This window comes from Monopterus albus, unplaced genomic scaffold (genome assembly GCF_001952655.1).
Source record: "Monopterus albus unplaced genomic scaffold, M_albus_1.0 scaffold3.1, whole genome shotgun sequence".
NCBI classification, from domain to species: domain Eukaryota; kingdom Metazoa; phylum Chordata; class Actinopteri; order Synbranchiformes; family Synbranchidae; genus Monopterus; species Monopterus albus.
The window spans coordinates 2002207-2023528 of NW_018127883.1; the positions used below are offsets into that span (position 1 = coordinate 2002207).

Genomic DNA, 21322 nt, shown 5'->3' on the forward strand with positions numbered 1-21322 from the left:
TTCTCCTGAGGCACTTCACTACTAGTGTTCATCACGCCTTTTCCCTGTATATCAGCTTGCTTGGTTTCCAGGAGGTACTCAATTTTGTCCCTACACTTTTCTGGCTACTAGCCTTCATTACACCTTTCTCACTACTTCACATTAGTCATGATCCTAGAGAAACCAAATATTGCGATAGTCAATCTCCGATTGGGGGAGGATGATATCTCCCCCATTTCCTGGCATCCTGACCCCTCCTAGCCATAGCTTTTGTGTAGTACCTTGTTAGGTGGATAGCAGTAAGGGTCCTGCCTAAGGGCCCAAGCTGACACTGTGTCCTTTCTCCCTGCTAAGGGCCCACATTGATACTATGCCCTGACAAAGAATCAAACCCCAACCTGCCATACCAAAGTCAGTGGTGTGACCCACTGAGCTATCCAGAGAGAGAGAGAGCGAGAGCATGCTCAATCGGTGGCATGGTGCATGTGAGGCGTGTTCTTTTTATATTGAAAAGGGAAGACTAATAAGAGGATATATATTTCACAGTGTGAAATTTATTATGCATTAACATATCAAAATTATCATGTGCACATGGATCTTGGACAGTTTGTCCATAGTTAATGTGGAAACTGCATTATTTTTAAAAAGTGCTTTCTTGGCAAAAAAATAATGTAAGTTTAAATGCAATCAGTGAAACAATCTATATCGTTTGTGCATGTTAGTTTTTTAGTTCTACATTGTGCTATGATGTGCATTAAGAATTTCATAGCTTGTTTAAATTGTGACCCTTAACTTTACGTGTTTACCTTAGAAAATATGGGAACGTTGGTTAATGTTGGCATCGTAGTGCAAGTTATATCTGCTGTCAAGTTAGTCCTTGTCCCCCCATTTTGCCTGTATGAAGTTAATTCCCCCTAAATGCCACCGCTGACAGTGATCAGAGCTTTTGACATTGTGCACTTCTGGTTTATATATTTTTCTATACATATATATGAATGTATCAATAAAAATATTTTTTCATATTTATTCTGCTAAACACAGTTTATGGTTCTACTTTCTTTCCACAGACTACAGCAAAATAAGAGCAACTGTTGCAGAAAAGGTTGCTATGGTAGTGGTACCGACAGCTTTCATATTCATGCTGCACAGAACTGCATCATGCTTTTTTTTTTTTTTTTAAGTTAACAAGAGGTCACACTTTGCCATCCAAGACTTAGTGAGCACACATGTTAGAGGCTGTTGCATTAATACTGTTAAGATTCCACAGCAGTTTCAAATACCTTTGGTTTAAAGAAAGATGACTTTAGATCAGGGGTAGACAATCCTGGTCCTCAAGTGCGGCTGCCCTGCTTGTTTTCCAACTATCCCTGACCTACCTTCTGCTGATTACCTGGATCAAGGGTGTTCAGTCAACCAAAAGCTGGAAGACACCATTTTAGATGAAAGTAGTGAATTGGTATCAGACTTAACACACTTGATCCAGGTAATCAGCAGTGGGTAGGTCAGGGATAGTTGGAAAACAAGCAGGGCAGCTGCACTTGAGGACCAGGATTGTTTACCCCTGCTGGATCCTCTGCAGCCCTAGTACCAGTCTGTACCACTAGTAGGAGGATTTAAGAAATAAAAGATTTTGTCTACTGTGGAATGAGAACAAAACACTTCTAGAAACAACAAAATACGAGTCCACACAGATTGTGGATTGTTCTATCAACAGCATATCAATAATAACAAGGCAAAGGTCATTAACAAAATATGGGACAACTGTATAAAATAACAGGAAATTGAAGAAAAGCAGCCCATGTTTGTTGGTACGGTTTAAAGGGTTTGTTGACGTCCCAGGTCCTGATTTCTCTGTTGGTGGTCCCTAACATATCGTCAAGTACGTTTTAAAGTATACTTTGATTAATTAGGGTTACCCTTTAAGGATGACAAAACAATGGTGCAGGTGTCAGAGTGTGCATACCTTCCTCTTTTTCCTCGACTCTTCTTTGGGAATGATGGTCTTCTGAGAGTACAGAGCGGTGTCAGATACGTTGGTGCATGTCTGGGAGCCTACTAAATTTGCTGCTTCATGCATGTGTTGGTCTGCTTTATCAGTACATGTGGATTTCCTGTGTACAGTCACCTCTAGTCCTTCCCTTCCTCTTCTACATTCTGCCTTTTCTTAGCGTCCCACACTGATATTGCAGGTCTTGCAGCTGGGGTCCTTCTTGGCATTTACTGTGGACAAACTCATCAGCTGGTGCCCACTGATCTCAGCCACCGTGCCCAATGCCAGGTCTACAGGCTCTGTGTAGATCACCTCTAGGATGACATCCTGGGCATGATGAAACACCAGGCCGCCATCACCCTCTTCATCCTGCTTGCAGGTGAGGAAACGGTTGTTGCCGATGTCAAGTGCCGGAAGCCTCTGCTTACAGAAATCATCACCCCTGGAGCCCTTTGGTGCCAGGACCAGAATAACATAGTGGTAGGCTGTATACATGCAGTAGAAATCTCCAAAATACAAGTTGGTGTTGGGGTTGAAGAGTGCATCTGCCCGAACTTCAAAGCGGTGGCGGCCATAAGGGGAGTCCTGTGGAGGCTTGCCTGTGTTGAACTCGGTGTTGCAGCAGAAAAAAATGCCCTCCAGCTTTCCACTGATGGGTGAGCCGTGGCTAGCAGCATCTGGTTTCCCTGCACCTCCCTGGATTTGGGGGAAAAAGTGAATAATATGGGCAATGAGCGAACAAACAAAACAGAAAGAGCTACTGGAATGTGTCTCAAAACGCAGTGAACTCAGAGTGCAAAACTGATCTGTAGTACTTCCACTATTTCTAGCATTGTAATCATATTAGCCAAGTCCAGTTTATCTCACAGAGACCTTGTGAAAGACAACTGCTCCACTGAAAACGAAATATTTTTTATGGTTTTGACAAACTTCTAGAAACCAAAAGCAGCTTTCAGACAGCAAAAGCACGTTCAGTCCAATGAATGCTTCTGTTGCAGCTGCATATCGTCCCCCACAGAGTAAATCTTGGCTCCAATTATCAATTGTAATTATACTGCTAACACTTTAAGACTGTCATTATGCCCATAATCAATGCTTTGTTGTGGGCATTGTGAAATTATTCAGCTCCCACACCCATTCATGGAAGCAGAAGCCTCATTTAGAGTAATATCAGTACTGTTACTCCCCACAAGATGGTGCAGTTGAACAGAAGCACATAGCACTGGAGCAGCTGCAACTCAGCAAAAGGGAGAAGACTATCCAGATGACATCATGCTGCAAAGCTCCAACAAAAGAGTGCTCACAAGCTGTGGTTGTACTACAGGAACAGTGCTTTGCTAGGTGGGGAGCATTTCCTCCATGAGAGAGAAAGGAAGAAAAATAAGGGAAACCATAGAAGAAGGCATAGACAGGAAGTTGAAGAAAAGGCATTTGCGTCCACCCAGACAAAAACCAGTGTACACTGTAACTGCACAGTGCTTTAATAAACAGCTAAAATTGGCTACTCCAGAGGTAGTCCTCCCTAGTCTGCTGTTGTGTGGCAGGGTTACACCACACATAAGCCCTGTCAAATGAAATCATAAGGCTATTAAAAATTAATAAAAGGAAGTATTTTCTGTTGTATTCATATGTACAGTATGTGTGCAGAGATGGTTACTGTAAGAAGCAATCTATGACTCTTCAGACTACTATTAGGTGCTACAGTAGTTTGAAGTATTTGTGTTGATTTGTGGAAATAACATGCTTTGTGCAGCTGCACCCTTCAGCTGAATATATCCATTTTTGCCTGGCTTCAAGCAGCTTTCTGTGGATGGGAATACATTAACCCAAAATTATGCTATCATCATGCTGTCTGCAGGGATGCATTGTAATGTAGAACTGAGTCAAATGATAGATGCATTTCACTGCAATATTCTCATTATCAGTATCACAGCAGTATATTAAAACTATATGCAGCACTGCCTTGGCTAAATGATAATGATTAGCATATAAATAGTTCATGAGAAACTACTTATTTAAAAAGTTTAACACAAACAGTACAATAGTCATACAACTATGATAATGTACAAATAGGCATAAATGCTAGGTGTTGTGTAAAGAAACTACATTGAACATAATACTACAGACTAGAAAGGGGTGACACTGAGCTTCTTGTTGTTACAAATGTGTGTTCAGGGGAGCTGTAGCCACCGAGGAGGACATGGTTAACTCATCCCGGTTATTCTATGAGGAATACAGTCTCAGTCAGGTAATTTTAAATTAACTGGATCTTCCTTGTTCATTGACAATTTAATTGAAATGTCAATCCCAGAAAGTAAGAAATTGGATGTGTACTCTAAGCACATGCAATATGAACAGAAAAAAATGACTGTTCCAAAAACACACCTATATTTAGAGTAGGTTGCCAATGGATCTCAAACCCCAAATGAAGCAATGAGATCAAAATTCTACATTAGCAAACCCATGGTCCAGGCACTGACCTTTTAATAAGCATGGGATACACGTAATTGGAGAGAAACAGTGGAGTAAAGCATGTTGAAGGGCAGCCAAATAAAAGGAAAAACACAGCTATTTTTATACTCACCCTGATGTAAGCGAGTGGTTTTATTCATTCAAAATACTAAGAACCGTCAAAAGCCACAACAAAGAAGATTAAAATGAAGCTGGACTGGCTGCCTACCTGGCATGGTCAAAGTACTCCTTGTTCTGGTTCCTGTAGAAGACAGAGAAACGCAGCATCCGGCCGGCGATGGCCTCTGCCTTTTCCAACAGCTGGTTTAGATGCACCATGGAATAGTCTGTAAACAGACAACACTAATCATTGTGAAAGTTTGTACATGTACTCAAGGATTTCAAGTCTTTCTTCCCTGCAGCACCTTCTCCAAATTCATAGCTGACATGACTCAGCATTCTGGCCAAAATCATTTTCAGTCAGCCCTGTAATATAATCCGCTTTCTCTCACCACCATGAAAGCAGCTCTGCCAAACTGGTGTGGAGTTTATCCAAACCATATAAAAAATGATGCAGGAGGCTTCCCTATACTAATTTTGCCACAGGGTCTTGAACACACCAATAAGGAGGCTTTAGGTAAAACAGTTTAATTCCCTGCTCTCTAATGTACCTTTGACCAAAAATGAAAGAAGATACACTGTTTGTTTTGGTAAATTACAGTAGTATGAAACAGCTTTCGAATCTTTGTCTGTTAAAGAAATTACAGAATTGAAATTTTCAAAATAAAAGGTACTTGTTTCATTGAATAGTGACCACACGTCCTGCTCTTTTTTGGCTGACATGATTTTGTGTCTTATGGTCACTCAGCTTTTTTATCCGACAGTTAAAATATATTTTGTAGATTCATAATCTCTTTTTAGGGCCAGATAAGATTGTAATCTACTTTGGCTTTTAGTATCCCAAGTAGGTTTCTTTACATAGCTTTATGATTTGGTTTACTCTGATTGGTGGTGTTGTGACACTGTTCAGTGTGTGTCTGAGAGGGGCCAGTTTTTCTCAACACCAACTGAAAAACGACACTGTTCTGGGTTCAGCTCTCTCTCTCTCTCTCTCTCTCTCTCTTTCTCCCTGTTCTCTTCTGAACTGCTTCTTTTCATCCATTTCACAACTGCCCCACCCTCTCTGATTTTATTCAGCAGTTTTAGCCATGTTAGTGTCGTGGCTCTAGGGATGGCAACATCACTGTGGTTCAGACAGCTATCGCTCAATAACTACTGGACAGATTGCTATAAAGTTTTATACAGACATCCCTGGTCCCCACATTGTGAATCCTCATTTGGTGGTCACCTGCCATTTTCCTAGAGCCACCACCAAAGTGACACTTTGACTTTTTATTTAAAGTGTCTTTCACTATAAACTAGCCTACTTTGATATTCACTCTCATACTGTATTGTGCTTCACCCTTCAAGCCATTTTATGCCTCTTTCTTAACACCCTCCCCACTATTATCCCCTATAGTTCAGTTGGTGACTGCTAAAATCAAAACTGTCACTGATGTCATAAATCATGAAACTGTATGTCCTTGTGTTACTGGAAGCTGTATTATTTACCAGCAGTGCAGAACTCAATGATTTCACTCCACTCAGAGACGGAGTAGTCCCCATCAGTCTGTTTTGATGCAGTCTGGACAGCCACAGTGTACTCTGTGCGTGGACTCAGGAACCAGTGGCCTCGAACCGTCATGGGTAGGGGAACTGCTTTGGCCACCAGCTTGGTAGGGACATCCTGGAGGAAGGGAGGTGGTCAGGAGGACAAGAGGGAAGAAAGGGGAAAAATGGGGACAGGAAGGAGTGAGTCAGACTCATTTATGGTTTTCTTTCTGCCACATGCAGGGATTTCCAAACACTTACTAGTAAACACACTTTATACCTGTGGCTTCACTTTCCTTTATGCATATTGTACACTATTCACCCCCCTAAATCTCTGTGGGCCTTAGCAGCTCATTGATTGGCCCAGACACCCCTGCCTAGCAACAGAGTCAGCCCATTAATCCACTAACACTGTTACTGCACACCAAAATCAAAATACAGGTCCGGCAGTACAACAGTGTAGAAAGAGGAGGAACACTTAGCTACATGGCACCCAGGAAGTGACCCTAGGAAGAAAGGAAAGGACGCTGATGAAACACGCCTGTAAGATTTACAGAACAGATTACAGAAAATCCACCGAAAGAGCCGTAGCTTCTCCACTGCGGCTGCTGCAGTTACTCTCTCAAACCTATTAGAGATCAGAGCAACAGCTCGCTGTAGTGCCTTCGAACAAAACCACCTTAAAATGAGTCATTTTGCCTCAAGCACGAGCAGAAAGGTCATCTTGATGTAAAACACAGTGTACCTGTTTCAGCATCAAATCAGTAACTTTAGGTCTCAAACATCAAATATTATAATACCTCCACGTGTGTATTATAGTACTGCAATCTTTATCACTAATATGATATTGCAGAACGACTAAGGCAATGAAGGGAAAAAATTTCAAATAAAAATCACATTCACTGCCAGTCCACTCCGTAGACACAGCAACAGACACTGCTACTGGACAGGCAGGAACAGCACAAATGGAGACTGTAGACCAAGAACTGAATGCTGAAAGTATGAATGAAAATATATTTATATTGATTACACTGTAGAGTATCTCTTTAAAAACATTTTATACATTGACAAAAATTTTTCTTAGGTTTGTCATAAATCACACTGTACAGAAAGACACCAAATTGTCAGAAGCAGGTACTTTTGGGAATGTCTAGTCAACAGGCTTCTAAATCGATTTGACTTTATTTTGACAGTTTTGGAAAGTCACATTTATACATCATAACCGGATATTGTCTATACTCTATAGAAGTGCTACAGTTTTGTGGCATGACATTTGTCTATGTATTTATTGTTGTTTTTGCTGCCATCTTGGCCAGGTACCTTAATCTCAAGGAGACTTACCTGGTTATATAAAATTATGAATAATGCTTATTGAGAGTAGGGTCCTTAAACATTTGTCTGATTCACAATGGCCTGTTGCCTACTTTATACTCTAAAAGCTCATTGTCATTTTCACACAATGAAAAACACAAAACCTGCCATTTCTTATTTATGAAACGCAGTCAATTCCATTCAGTGAGAATACAATGAGAGGCTTTGTTTGTGTTTTTGTGTTCATCTGTGCTGATTCAAGCATTACCTTGTGTTTGAACTTGTTTGAGTTTTTGTTCTCCTTCTTGTTCAGGTCAATGAAGTAGTGTGTGATGCGCTCCTTGCTGCACGGCTCCATGTCCCAGCAAATCTTGAAGGAGTCGCAGGTGATGTTGCTGATCTTGATGTGCTGAGGAACAGGGAGCTCCTCCATCTCAGAGATGCTGCCGTCCTGGGATTTACTTCCTGTGTAGTTGAAAAAAAAACAATGAGAACTGCTGATGGCTTATATCACTGTCAAATAGAACAACAATATATGCCCAGATCTGGGAACACACATCAGTATTCTGACTAGTGAGGCTTATCTAGATCTGATACAACTTCAGTTTTGAATGTTTGCTGGTAATGACTTAAGTGTTGTGACACATTGGTCAGTGACTGTGAATCGCATGCTAATTATCTCAGAAAAGTGGAGACCATATTAAACCAGTGGTACATATTATTCAAACCTTTATTCAGCCCAATAAACCTTTCGTTATACTGCAGTTTCTCAGCAATTATTCCACAAACAGCATCCACAGTAGTTTATCCACTACATCGCGCATGCACAAAGAACCGCCTGCGTCTCTGACTACCTTATATGTTGCCATGGAAACACATCAGCCCTTCAGCACACACACATACACACCTACTTCAATCTGCTATCCAGAACATATGCACCATTAAATATTTCAAACACTGCTGATTGAATGTCTGCTCTATTTATAGGTGATGAATCCATTTATAATCAGCGACCACACTGCAGGCAATACACAAGCCTTCCACAATGACATCTAAAATACTGGTGAAAATCACAGAAACTTTGTCGTTCATTTAAATTGGATAAATTTCATAATTTCCATTTCTTTCTTTTTTGCCTCAACTAGCCTATTGGACCTCATCTTTGTACCATCATTTTCTGTCATGCAAGTAACATAACAAGTGGCAATGATGCACAACTCCAAAGTGCACATTGAGGCCAGTGAAAATGTCAAAGCACAGCTGAATGAGAGCTTTGTAGAATTAGGCTGAATATAGAGCTTGCATCACACTCAGACGCCCACTTGGCACAACAACAATGTGTTTTCTGTGCATGCTCTGGGGTCAAAACACGAGTGTGAGTAAAACCCAGGACTATGATACAATACAAACTACAGAATTAGACTCTAACGCACAGTGCATCAAAACTCTTTAGAGAGTAAACAATGGCAGAAGCAGCAGAGCATGTAACATCCATCTCTGCTCATCAGCGGAGAGAGGGCAAGATAAAAAATAATCCCATAACTGGGCTGTGTGGACTCTCCTGTCTCGTTGCCACACAATGCCAACAGTGGAGCATGTGTAGATTGATTCACTTTAGGAAACCAGGAAGTAATTTCTACAACAAATGTTTATCTCATCTTTATCCTGGTTTGGCATTTTCCTTATCATGGCTTGTGACTCTCTTAAAATAAATAACAAAACATTCATTTGAAATAAATGGCTAGACGCCCACTTGCCTCTGTCCTAATCATGAGTTCCTAACCATTAGCTGATTACCAAAAGTAATCATCTTTAACTTAAAGAGAAAGACCTCCCACTGTTATACGCTTGAACCGTACTGCTGCTCATGATAAATAACAAAATAATCTTGTGCACTTGTGGATTTAGTGTGGAAAGATGACTTTTCAGTGACGAACACAGCTCTTCACATAAATCTTCACATTACAGTAGGTTGGTGAATGCAAAGACAGGATTTATTAACTGCCCTGTACATCGCTTAAACTAGATTTTTGGGGTACTGGGTACTATTCTCATCTTGAGTTGCAGACCTGATGCAGGCACATCTACACTTCTCTGTGTTGATTTGTGAAAACATCTCATCCTGCTGCTGGTCCACACTGAAACCCTAGTGAAGTGATAGGTTAGGCTCAGACTGAGAGGGTCATCATAGGACACGACAGAGCAGACGTCGGTCACAAAATGCTCCACCGAGTCGGTATGGACCAGACAGTGATGTCAACACTGTAATGTCGTGACTGAGATGTTATGTTGCTGACCTTTAGCAAAACAAGAAAAAAGGCCCATTGTCATTCTAAGATGTGTCCATCAGGGAAAGATGAAATATACTCAAAGTGAAATACTGCCAAGATTTCTTTAATAAGTTTTCAAAATGCTTAAGTTGAGACCTGAAGCAAATCAGGTTCCTTGTCATCTGCTCCTTAAAATGTTAATGTCTACACTGATGTTTCCCTTCAAGCCTCCGAACGGAGACCCCATGCAGGTGCTTGCCCTCCCAGCTCCTTACAACTCCACATTGCTGATTTAGCTCCCATTTACTCTAATGCTCTCCTAATTAACCTGCAAATGGAGGCATTATACCAGTGCAGTGTAGTGCAGCTTTTCAACTGGAGTCAGATATTGCCTACATACCACTGTTAATGCTACTCAGTCAAGCTGAAAGTGATGTTATTAGGGAAAACAACCTCTGGGGCTCTCTGCAAAAATCAAAGGCAATACTTATGAGAAAGATCGGCAACCACCACTGTTCTATATGCTTTCACAAAAAGGCAAACATTATAAAAACATGGATGTCATTAACACAATGTACAGGGTATAGAATTAAATTGGTCAGCTAACAAATTCAGCATCAGAACTAAATAAATAAACTTAACAACTTGGCAGTACTATATCTGAACTGAAACTGAACCAATGTGTAGCGGGTAGCCTTGCCTGCAGGTGTAAACACAGCAGGTTTGTGAGATCCACTGCTAAGCTCTGCTCTGAATCCTCTCGGACCCTGAGAGCACAAGATGAAAGATGGCATAGCAAAAGCCAAGCGGTATGAAGGTCAGGCATTAAGGGAGAGAGCAAAACCTTTTACAGTCTCACAAGCGATGACTAAGCCCTTGGTCTGACTTAAATTTGTATGCCAGTCGGTGCTCTCACTCTTTTGTACTTGCTCCTGGGTTGCTAATGTAGCTAACATTCATTTTGTTGAGTCAGTTTTTTTTTTTTTTTAACCATGGAAGCTTTTAAACTGTATGTACTTCTCGCTCTTACTATTTAGAGAATTGGTTTTTGAGTCCTTGCTTACAAGGTTTAAGTGTGAACAGCAGGCTCAAAAAGAAAGCTACAGTATATGAGCACATTCAGCTTGATACATATGAGCAACATACATGCCTGAGCAGCACACCAAATTACAGGACACAGAAATATGTGCAGCACAGCAAAAGCATTAAACTTGTAAAAATGGAAAGCTCACCCTCTTGAATTTGTTAACCCCTATTAAATGGGCCGTATTGTGTATTGCCCTTTTACTCACTGTGCACTCAAATGCCAGTGTGGAACAGTAAGAGATGCAGAAGGATCAATACAAATCTTGTTAACATGCATACGCAGGGCCATCATAATGGCTCTCTGTGGAAGAATTTGTTCCAGTCACACCTGGCTTGATACTGTGTGAATTACGTGTTAGAACTCTTTACTGGTGAGAGGAAAGTGATTTAATTTCTATTCAGTCCAACTACACAATGTAAATGTACTCTCTCACCAGTAGCTGGTGATGAAAGTGTCCACCATGTGAGACTATGGTGCTTTCAGTCAAGGTTGAAAATCAATTTGCAAATTATTGTTGATGGGTGTGTTAAGTGAAAAAAAGAACTGGCAGATGATTGTAGCACTGATTGTCTCTGACTGCACAAGTGGGCACTCAGCTCAGGCAGACACGCCTCCTAGTTTTAAAGTTGCAGTGCTAGGTCTAAAATTGAACTGCAGACATGAGTGGTGCAAGAGACGCTTACCAGGCATGAATGCCTAGTAAAGTCATGCCTTTGTTCTTATTGACACACAGGCCATACCAAAACAAAAACCATGCTGGGAGCTAGAGAAACTGCCAAAAGAATAGTAGCTTTGTCTTTCTCATCAGCAAAGCTCTTAGTTTCAGAACTGTCTCTCTCTATTCTTACTAATTAGTCAAATAGAAAAAAGAAAAGGACAAATGTTTTTCTAAACTTGTCAGAATGAGTCATCAGACTCATTCTGACAACAGACTGCTATAAAATCCTTCAATTGTATTTTCGAAGTACAAGTCTTTATATCCTGCATGAAGGATTTTATAACTACACTAAGGTCCTGATTTTCAGCATCAGGCTGCACTCCAATCAACCCAAAAGAATGGTCAGTGTACAGTCAATTGCAAGTGAGTGCATTATACAACCAGTAAGTGGCTGCATAATATGTACCTGTACCTCTTGCCAGCACAGTCATAGCACACAACTGCTCACAGTGAACACTGGCCAAACTACAATGCCAGCTTACTCAAACAATGCTGTATGTCATAAGACCGACCTGCTGTTGTACCATGTTGGAACATATTAGATAAGCTCCGCACGTGTCCACTGAGTAACAGTTGTCACAGTAGCTACCATTCTGTACAGAACTAATGGTCTACAGCCATGCTAGCAGCTCTGTGAAAATATACTTGGACACAGTAGTATTGAGCTAAATGCTAACATCAGCATGCTAACCAGCAGGCAGACTGACTGGCAGAATAACAATGCCATCCATGGAGTCACACTGTTAGTGTTTCTCTCATTGCAAATTTAATCCTACAAAACTTAGTTTCATTATGTTTCTGTGGGTTTGAGGGCACTGAAAAGTAAGCATCGGGGTCACATCTGAGGAAACTGTCATTGTTGACTTGGCAGCTAGGTTCAAAACTGAGGGGAGCCTTTATTCAATTTGATACATTTGGTGATATTAAGGCACCTTTAGCAAATAGTTTGCACCCACACATGCACACACCCACTGCCAGACTGAGGGTGTTGCAGCTGGAGCAGCAGTATTTCGGGCACAGACTTCACACAGTGCAGACACAGTACTTGGCCGCACAAATGGCAGCCATCCATCATGGCAACTTAATTATGTCAGCGGTCACAGTACAAAGGCCTTGCAAGACATGTAATGTGTATTTCATTACCCCCTGCAAGTAGGCATTAACTGTGGATATAAAATCAAAATGGTGGTCTGAGTCACCTTTGCAGGGGATGGTGACAAAAATTTGAACCCAGAACAACATCATGGAAGCAGTTCTCTGTGTCCCCAGAATGCCGCACAGCAGCAGCAACCGCTTATTCATAAGAGCAAAATCTGTAATTTTCCCACCACATTCCCCACCCCCTACTTACTCATGTTGCATCACTAAACTGATCCATACACACAACAACTTGTATCCCACTATTTATTTTGTGCACTGAAATCCTCAAACAATCCTCTGTGTGTGTGTGTGGGAGCTGTTTCCCACAGACAGTAGACCCACTGAAGCAGCATGCATTTCTGTTTGCTAGGTCAGCATAGCCGCACAAGCTTCTCATGCTAGCAATTAAATATTAATCGGTCTGCAAGACAAATTTAGAAAGCTCTGTGGAAATGAAATTAATACTGTCCTCGGAAAAATGCAAGTAATGACCAGATATTAAAAGTCCATTTCCAGGAAAGCTAAGAGTGGACTATGCAGTCTACTACATGGGTGTGGCATGGACAGTATAATTTATACAGTATTTCTGGAGGTCATTTCAAATGAGTAGTTACATCAAAATTCAAAGGTTTGTCAAAAGAACAGGAGCATTAATGTAATCCAACTGAACAAACCATTCTCAAAAGATATTAACATCACAAGCTTTACTTACTATTTACTGAAACAGTCCTCTAATGAACTGTATTTTATAGTGTTCAGGTAGGCGAATGTGTCAAAACCAAATCTTGGTGATCAAACTGAATAGAGCGAATCAGCTGCATATGCAGCTCTGTGTACAGACGAGACGTTTCTCATCCCTCATCATGACATTCTAGTATGTTGTGCACAGTAATAAGTGATTTTTTTTTTTTTTGCTTACATAATAGGCAATATATTATAATGGCACTGGTATGCATTGTTTAGTGGTGAATCTTAAACGGCACAAATGACAACATTTCAAGTAAACCATCTACACTACACAAATTTCCTCAACTAGTAATTCTATCAACTGCTTGGCCAAACCACAACCATTAATTGTTCTGCACAGAATGTAGACCTTGTGACTGTTTCTCTCCATAAACGGAGTATGTGGGTGTCTCAAGGACACAGAGGCACTATTTACAGTGGGTAATCTACTTGACAAATAAGAAAGTGGCTGCTGTGCTGCAAACACCAGGCTTATCAAAAAAAAAAAAAAACTCCCTGGCAAATCTGAAACAGGAAGCACAAGACTGGCACAGGGTCCATTAGGAACGTAGTCTCAGCCTATGCACCATTATTAAAATTATAGCTTTAGAATCAGGCCAGCAAAGCACTAAGAGGATATAAACAGCATCCAGTTGAGTTAAAATATGAGCAGCAGCTCTGGCAGATGATAAAATGAGGCTGTGTGGTCCAATGACTACACCATGATCAGATACTGGAGGTTCTTTGGAGGCTCAGTGAAGACACCATTGACTTTGCGGGAGCCCCAAGTGGTCAGTCCAATACAAATCAAGAAAATACGGTAAAAAGTTCCATTAAATTTATTCAGCTGATTTCATTTCATTGCCATAGATATGAATGAATCTACAGTCTCAATTAAAAGGGGATCTCTGTGACCAGGAGTCTTGACTCCAATGTGAGATCACTGATGTGTAAGTGATGGGCGTGTAAGGATGTACCGCCTGTGCGCACAAACATGTGGGTGCAGCCATGTTTGAGCCTCTCATTCTCTCCTGATGATGACTTGCTTTTTTTCCTTCTTCAAATCCGCACTAGGTTAAGTCTGATCACGAAAATGTGCTCATCCATGTCGATATGATAAAACTGACTTATACTGTAGATGCCTTCCCATCTGTGATCACATTTATGTCAACTCTTTATTTCATGGTAAATATCCAGAAAACTTTTGAATTCACAGAAGTTTATCCAAAGACCATGGATGCAGCTGGATGACTTAGTCAATTGTAATTTTAAACGCAGGGGGAGAGTTTTGTGAGAAAAGGAGGAGATGCTTCCTGAAATAAGCAGCCGCGGTGGCTGCCAGCCTCTGTCCATGGCTGTGGTGCTGAAATACACCAACATCTTTAACTCGCTCGTGTTCAGTTTGTAGGAATATACATTTTACTTTAGCGGAGACCCTTCTCTTATGATTGAAGGAAACCTCGTTGCCACTGTAAAGACACAACCATTCCACACACATAAAAGCGCACCATCCCTTTAAACACACAAAGAGGAACAGCATGCATTTAAAACCCGTGACAGACCGTATGCGTTGCAGGGGTTCTGGGTATTAACAAAAGGGCCTAATGCGCCGATATTACGCGCAAACATCTAATGCAAAGACGCTACTGAAAAGCAGACAAATCTTCCCTTACCATCTCGTTCGCACAACTGTATGGCGTCCAAGCTCAGGTCCTTGATCATGCCCTCGCATGGACTTAATGGGCTGATGCTGTGCGCCAAGCTTGGTACCTCCATCTCTGCCGAAGAGCTTGGATGATGCTACTGGTGAATTGCTGTCTCTGGTTAATTATCGTCCGCGAGAACTACACAACAGCAGGCGTCGGTGCACGGTCGTCAAGGAAGGAGCAAAGAAAGAGAGACCGTCTTGAAGTCAGTGCCTTGATCGTTCAGTCGCTCACAGCGCTCCTGTCTTGTCTCCTGGGTGCTGCGGCTAGTGGCGCGTCAGCGGAATCGTCACGGGTGCGAACAGCACAAGCCGCCAGGTGGGGTTGCAGCTTCTGCAGGGAGACGTCTAAGTGTAGCCTATAAAGTCAAAGATATCACTCTGTGCGTGTATCTTATCTCATGACCTCCTCGTTCATGCAGCGCTTCTGTGCCTTCAGAGCTACAAGTGTGCGCGCGTGTGCCCTTGTGTGTTGTATCGCCTCGGGACAGATGCACATGAATAGTTCAGCGGATTAGTGCAGAGACATTCCGCAATTTCAATGGTTTGTTATGTAACCAGATTAGCCCGGTGTCCCCCCTGCAGTTTAAGTCTCCATCTAGACCGTCCACCCACACTCCCGTTCTTCTAGTTCACGTTCAACGTCACCCCAACAACAGTCTTTCACGTGTCCTTATTTGGTGAGGTGCAGCCCGCTTTTGCGGGAGCGCAGGTGCAAGTGGACAGCACACTAATGAGCTTGGAGACGACTCTGACATATTGCACACATAATGAATGAACAGCCCTTGCACCTCTGCTTTTCCGTTTTTTAGGCGATCCCTCTTGCGTGGTAATGGCACACAATAAAATGCAAAATCCTCTCAGCCCATGACCACAAAACCATACTTTTTACTGGGCTGTGGTTGTGCGTTGTAATTATCTCGCTTAGACTATTACACCCTGCTTATCAGTGGCTCACAGAAACAGAATTGCAAAGGCACAAAAGGTCAAATGCATGGGGTAAACTGGATAAAACACAGTGAAGGCTCTAGGCGCTTCTGACATGATTAGGCCATACAGAAGTAAACCCTGATAATCACAAAGTCATTTTCATTCTTATAGACTTATATCCTAAAGCAGGCTGGTCTCCTCATAATGCACAGGGAACCATCAGAGTCAGGTGTCATTAGTTTTTGTCTTCCTCTGTGTTATACAAAGCACCAGGAGGAGGAGAGGTGATGGCATAGTCATCTGTTCAGCAAACAACACATTCTGCAGCTGCGCCTAGAGGACCCCTGAGTCATGTTGTTGGAAAGGACAGAGGGGTAACTGGCCTACTAAGGCGACACTACGACTTATAGGAGGGGAACCACCATAACTCATCTCCGTGCGAGACCTACTGACACAGCATCATCATCACCTCTGAGGTTGTAACAGAAGAGGAGGAAGTACTGCAGCAGAACAAAGAGTAACGTCACCACTTTACACTCAGATTTATCATTTTCCATGCAGATACAGTAAAGCTAGTTGGTGAGCATTTTCATGCACTTTGAAGGATTAGAAAACGGAGCTTTGCAGGCAGACAGGCGAATTAAACTGGTAAGCTCATAATCACTGTGGCATTCAGATTCGGTAGAAAACATACTGTATTAGATGCACCAATAGAGGCCTGAATATATTGCACGCTCAGATTTCATGAGGCCAGTGCTGCAGCTGGCTCAAATTTCCGGCCTGTGAAATACAACTCATTAAAAGTGAAGGTCAGCATCCTGATCACTTGCTACCATCTGTATCTGAGGAGAATATGAAAACCAAAGTTGTTTTTTTTTTTTGTTATGCCTCTGTGTAGGAATGTTATGAGGCATTAATGCTTTTATACTGCATGTTTACTATATGAGCATGATTTACTAACTGTCCCCAAGATGATTTGATTACTAAAAAGCTTTGCACATTTCCACAGAACGACACATCACCTGTTTAAATGACTGTTTCCACTATAATTCCATAAACCAGTGAGTAAACACATCGGAAATCTATGACCAGTGATCGGAAACATAAACCAAAGGAACTACAGCTAATGGCCCCAAGATGACCAAATTTCCAAAAGCTCCTTGTCATATGTGCCATAATCTATTTCTCTTTGTTGCCCTCCCCCTTCCTCTGCTCTGTGTATTTGATATGGAAGAGGTTGAGTCTGACCAATTCTAGAAGGTTCCTTCTCACCCTACCTCCATCCATCCTCCTTGGCATCCCTCCCTCCTCTCACCCGTATCCCTTCCAGGGAGAGTCATCCTGTGTTAGCATCAGTGTCTAAAGCAGGAGGACAACACAAAGTGACACTGGCTCCCATGTAACACACAGCCAGCCAAGTTTAGCCCTCCCCCTTCTCATCCTTCATTCACATCCATCCTCTTTTCCGCCTCACCTCGATTACCTTTATGCCTCTTCATAACTTTTGATTCTACTGCATCATCTTTCCTTCTGTCGTTTCCCATTCTCTTTGTTGTTCCTCTAAATATCTAGTGTTTATTACTCTGCAGCGTCAGTGTGTGTCACAGTGTGCCCTGTATTGGCAGTCCACTCTGATTTGCTCACTCTGCTGTGCTTAGAGCTCAGCGGCCACGTGAACACACAGGGCAGATGGAGAAATAGCAGGGAGAGGATCAAGCCTCCCATATAGGTTTGAAAATTATGCTGCATGTAGAAGGTTACAAGTGCAGTATACAGAGCACAAGCTGCAATATTTTATATCAGCAGAAAACAAGTATCCAGAGCTCAACGTGCGTACGTGTGTGTGACTGTGTACAACAAATATCTGTGTGAGGGAAGGCGTGTTATTGATTTGCAGTGCTGAGCTCTGGCCTTTACTTACCTGCTGTTTGGTTGATAATGGCCATTCATGTGTCTCTGGGTCTCCAAGTGAATATCTGATCGTTTCAAGAATGAAACATCACCTTCCATCCCATAACAGTCAAATCTAATGAATAAAGAAAGCCATTGTTAGTCAACATGCACTACAAACCCGCACATTTGAATGAGGAAGCAGAGCTGAAGGATTAAAGGTATGTGCTCCTGACAGAGGGTGCATAATATAGGAAAGGTTTAAAAATATAGTTTGAGGTTTTGTGAAATATGCTTGTTCAATTTGTCATCCTGCTAACTTAGCTCAGCTTAACAACTGGAAAACAGGAAACAGCTAGTCTGGGTTTAGCTGTAGGTAAAGTCCACCCACAGCACCTCTAAAGCTTGTTCAACTGGTATAAACAACAATTTGTCATTTTAGAATGTCGTGGTTATGGGTCTGACTATTTCTTGATTTGTAACAAGATCTGCTGTCACTACTGGTTACCCACCAGGAAATAGTGGAAGCATAACACATCATAAAGCCACTACCTTTTGTTTTGACATTGTTTTTGTACCCATTAGACGATCAAGATATAATATGTCTATTAGTGAGATTTAAAGATACTGGTAGGTGGGTTTTGTTATCTGTGGACAGAGCAAACCTGGCTATGTTCCACTGTTTTCAGTCTTTATGCTAAGCTCAGCCAAATGGCTGCTGGCTCTAGATCCACATTTAGTGTACAGATACAAGAGTAGTATTGAGAGTCATTGCTTGGCAACAACACAAATACGTGTACTTCCTAAAAAATTTTTTTTTTTGAGTTTTTGCTAGTTATATCTGACGATGAAACTGTCAAGAACAGGATAGTGTAGACAAAAGCTGAGGGATGAGATCAGAGGGATACCTGGATATGGACTACAACACCCTCTGGGTCTGGAGCAGATGAAAACAGTTGGTGGAGGCTGGTCGCCATCAGCCAGACACTGAAATGACAGCAGCTCAAAGAGGTTCAGTTTTACACACTGAAAGCAACAAGATGCCAATCATCCTGTTTTCAGATGCTGACATGAATTGCCTAAATTTGCTCAGCAAGCTGAGTGGGGGGAAAAAAGGAGAGAGAAAGCACAAACAAGTGACACCAAGGTTATAAATAAGAGGCCTTTCTGACTGAACTAAGCTTCATTTGTTGCTGGGACAATGTTTCTTATCAAACATGCCTGTGAGGCTGAAACCAGTATAGCTGCCATTTAAAATGGCCTGGCTTATCTTGAAAAAGAAGGTGGTCTTTACATCCGTATTTGAGGATAAGAAAACTGAGATGAGAAAAAATAAAAATCATAACGCCTCTGTATGCATTTCCACAGTTAATCTACTCAGAGAACTACAGCAAGAAGAAACAATTTTTACCATCATCACACAATCTCATGCTAAAAATCATGTTACTGGATGAATTAAGCGCAAACATTTTCAGTCTTGGTAAGATGTGTGATTTTGCCTAAAAGAGGTAAAACACAGGCTGACTGACACCACTGAGCCAGACTTAACAGACAGCATATTGCTTGCTGGAGAAGGGCCAGATATTGTGAGATAGCAACCAAGTCACAGCCTCTCTCATTTACACCTTTCCCGCAGAGGCAAGCTGCCCATGAGAACAATATGTGATGCTGTGGACACTTCTGGTCTTCAAGTGAGGAGGCTGCCAGTGTGCTGAATAAATGCATGGTTGGTTGGCTGGCGATAAAAAGCCCATCACTGCTTTTCTCTGCAATTTAGCCACCTTTCACTGTCAGTGTCTCACAATAGAACATGAAATTAAAATTAGTCATGCTGGCCACTGGGGATGATTGCCAGCTGTGCTGTACTGCCCTAAGTGAGATTAAAAGAGATTTGGATACTCGTGGTTTACACAAATTGTGTTCTTGTTCCTGTGGAGGCTAGAGCTACTTTAAGATGAAACTATTTTCTCAGTAAGTTAAAACTGAAATTTTATGATACTGTAGCTTTGGTCTATGCATCATGAGTAACTGGCAGCAGACACATGACAAATGTTTTCCTAACATCCTTCCTACACATAACCCCCGGGCTCCTCGGGATAACATATCAGTATTTACATCCCATTCAGTGTTACGGTGTTATATAAACATGAAGGCGTTCTGTGTTCTTTACCTCATGAGGTTCCTGTAGAGAAAAAAACATGACAGGATGAGAAAGTGAGTGAGTCACAAGCTGCCACAGAACATAGTTCAGCAGCACCACCTGTTTCGGTTAAAGGCTCACGTTGGATGCGAGGCTCTCTCTCTCTTGCTCTCTGCCACATCAACATTAATTTGCTGCCATGAACAGAAGCCTGTGGAGGTGGTTTGGGGCAGATAATGCAATCACAAATGAAAAAAAAAAAGAAAACCGCCACCCTTATCTGTGGAAAAATACAAGTTGATAAACAGTTTAATTTTGTGAACATGCATGGACTTCACAGACACACACATACGCACACCTCATTTCCTCTAGTATCTACACTTGAACAATTGAATTCTGATAATCAAAACTAATAGCATTTTCTTTTTGAAGCATGTATGTAAATTGCTACAAACAAACCAGTTATGCTGTAATTGTATTAGTTTGTAAATGTGTAATTATCCATGCAGAATAACCACTGTCCAAGGTTTGTGACAACACCGCCACCTTGAGGTTTACAATAAAACTGCCAGTTTTTGCAACAGTATTGAGCAGAAAAACAAGTTCTGTTCTCCACAGTCAGTGGGGTCATTCTATATTTTTGCTGAGCTGCTCATATTATATTGGTCACACTGTCTTGGCTTAACATGAATATGCCACAGCCTAGAAAATGTGCAGTTTGTGACCGACTTTGCCCAAACAGAGTTAAAATCTGAACTCTTCACATGACAATACATTATGGGCAAACTGGATTATAAGGCCCAGATAATATGAAAACAAGGAAAGAAAATAGACACAAATCTGCAAAAATATTCATAACAATTTCTACTTATTTGATAGTAACTGGAAACCCAGAGACAGGAGAGTGAGTTTAAAATGAATTTGCTCTCATGCATTATTGCTGCCAGTTTCCATCAGTTGCAACAGGTTCATTTTGTTGGATTAAGCAGATCCTGGCTGTGTGGATTAGGCCTCATGAAGGCATGCATGGCACTGTAACCACGTGGCATGGAACGGCATAGTTTCTCCCCCTGCATTGTCATGCGTTTCTGATCATGATTAGATGAAAGGTTTTCAAGCAGAGAATCCAAGATAAAGTGAATAAAGAATTAGCAGCATTACAGCACCTTACAGATACTGGAATCCTGGATTTCCTGATACTTTGAAGACGATATCTTCCTTCTAATGCAAGACTATGGGGAAGGTACAAAAATGCTAAATAGCTTTAGCATCTATGTGATATGCAGAAAACAAAAACAAACAACAAAAAAAGGTTTATATACATTTATTACCTTC

At 41.5% G+C, this 21322-nt stretch overlaps 1 protein-coding gene across 1 annotated transcript; it reads right to left on the reverse strand.

The window, feature by feature from the left end:
* Positions 1-1341: 1341 nt before the first annotated feature.
* phyhiplb (phytanoyl-CoA 2-hydroxylase interacting protein-like b) lies at positions 1342-15349 on the reverse strand. Its single transcript, XM_020596856.1, is given in 6 exon segments — positions 1342-2643; positions 2646-2665; positions 4650-4767; positions 6032-6206; positions 7650-7846; positions 14996-15349. Coding segments are annotated over 6 exon segments (1113 nt in total). The 5' UTR covers positions 15099-15349; the 3' UTR covers positions 1342-2143.
* Between the last annotated feature and the right edge of the window lie 5973 nt (positions 15350-21322).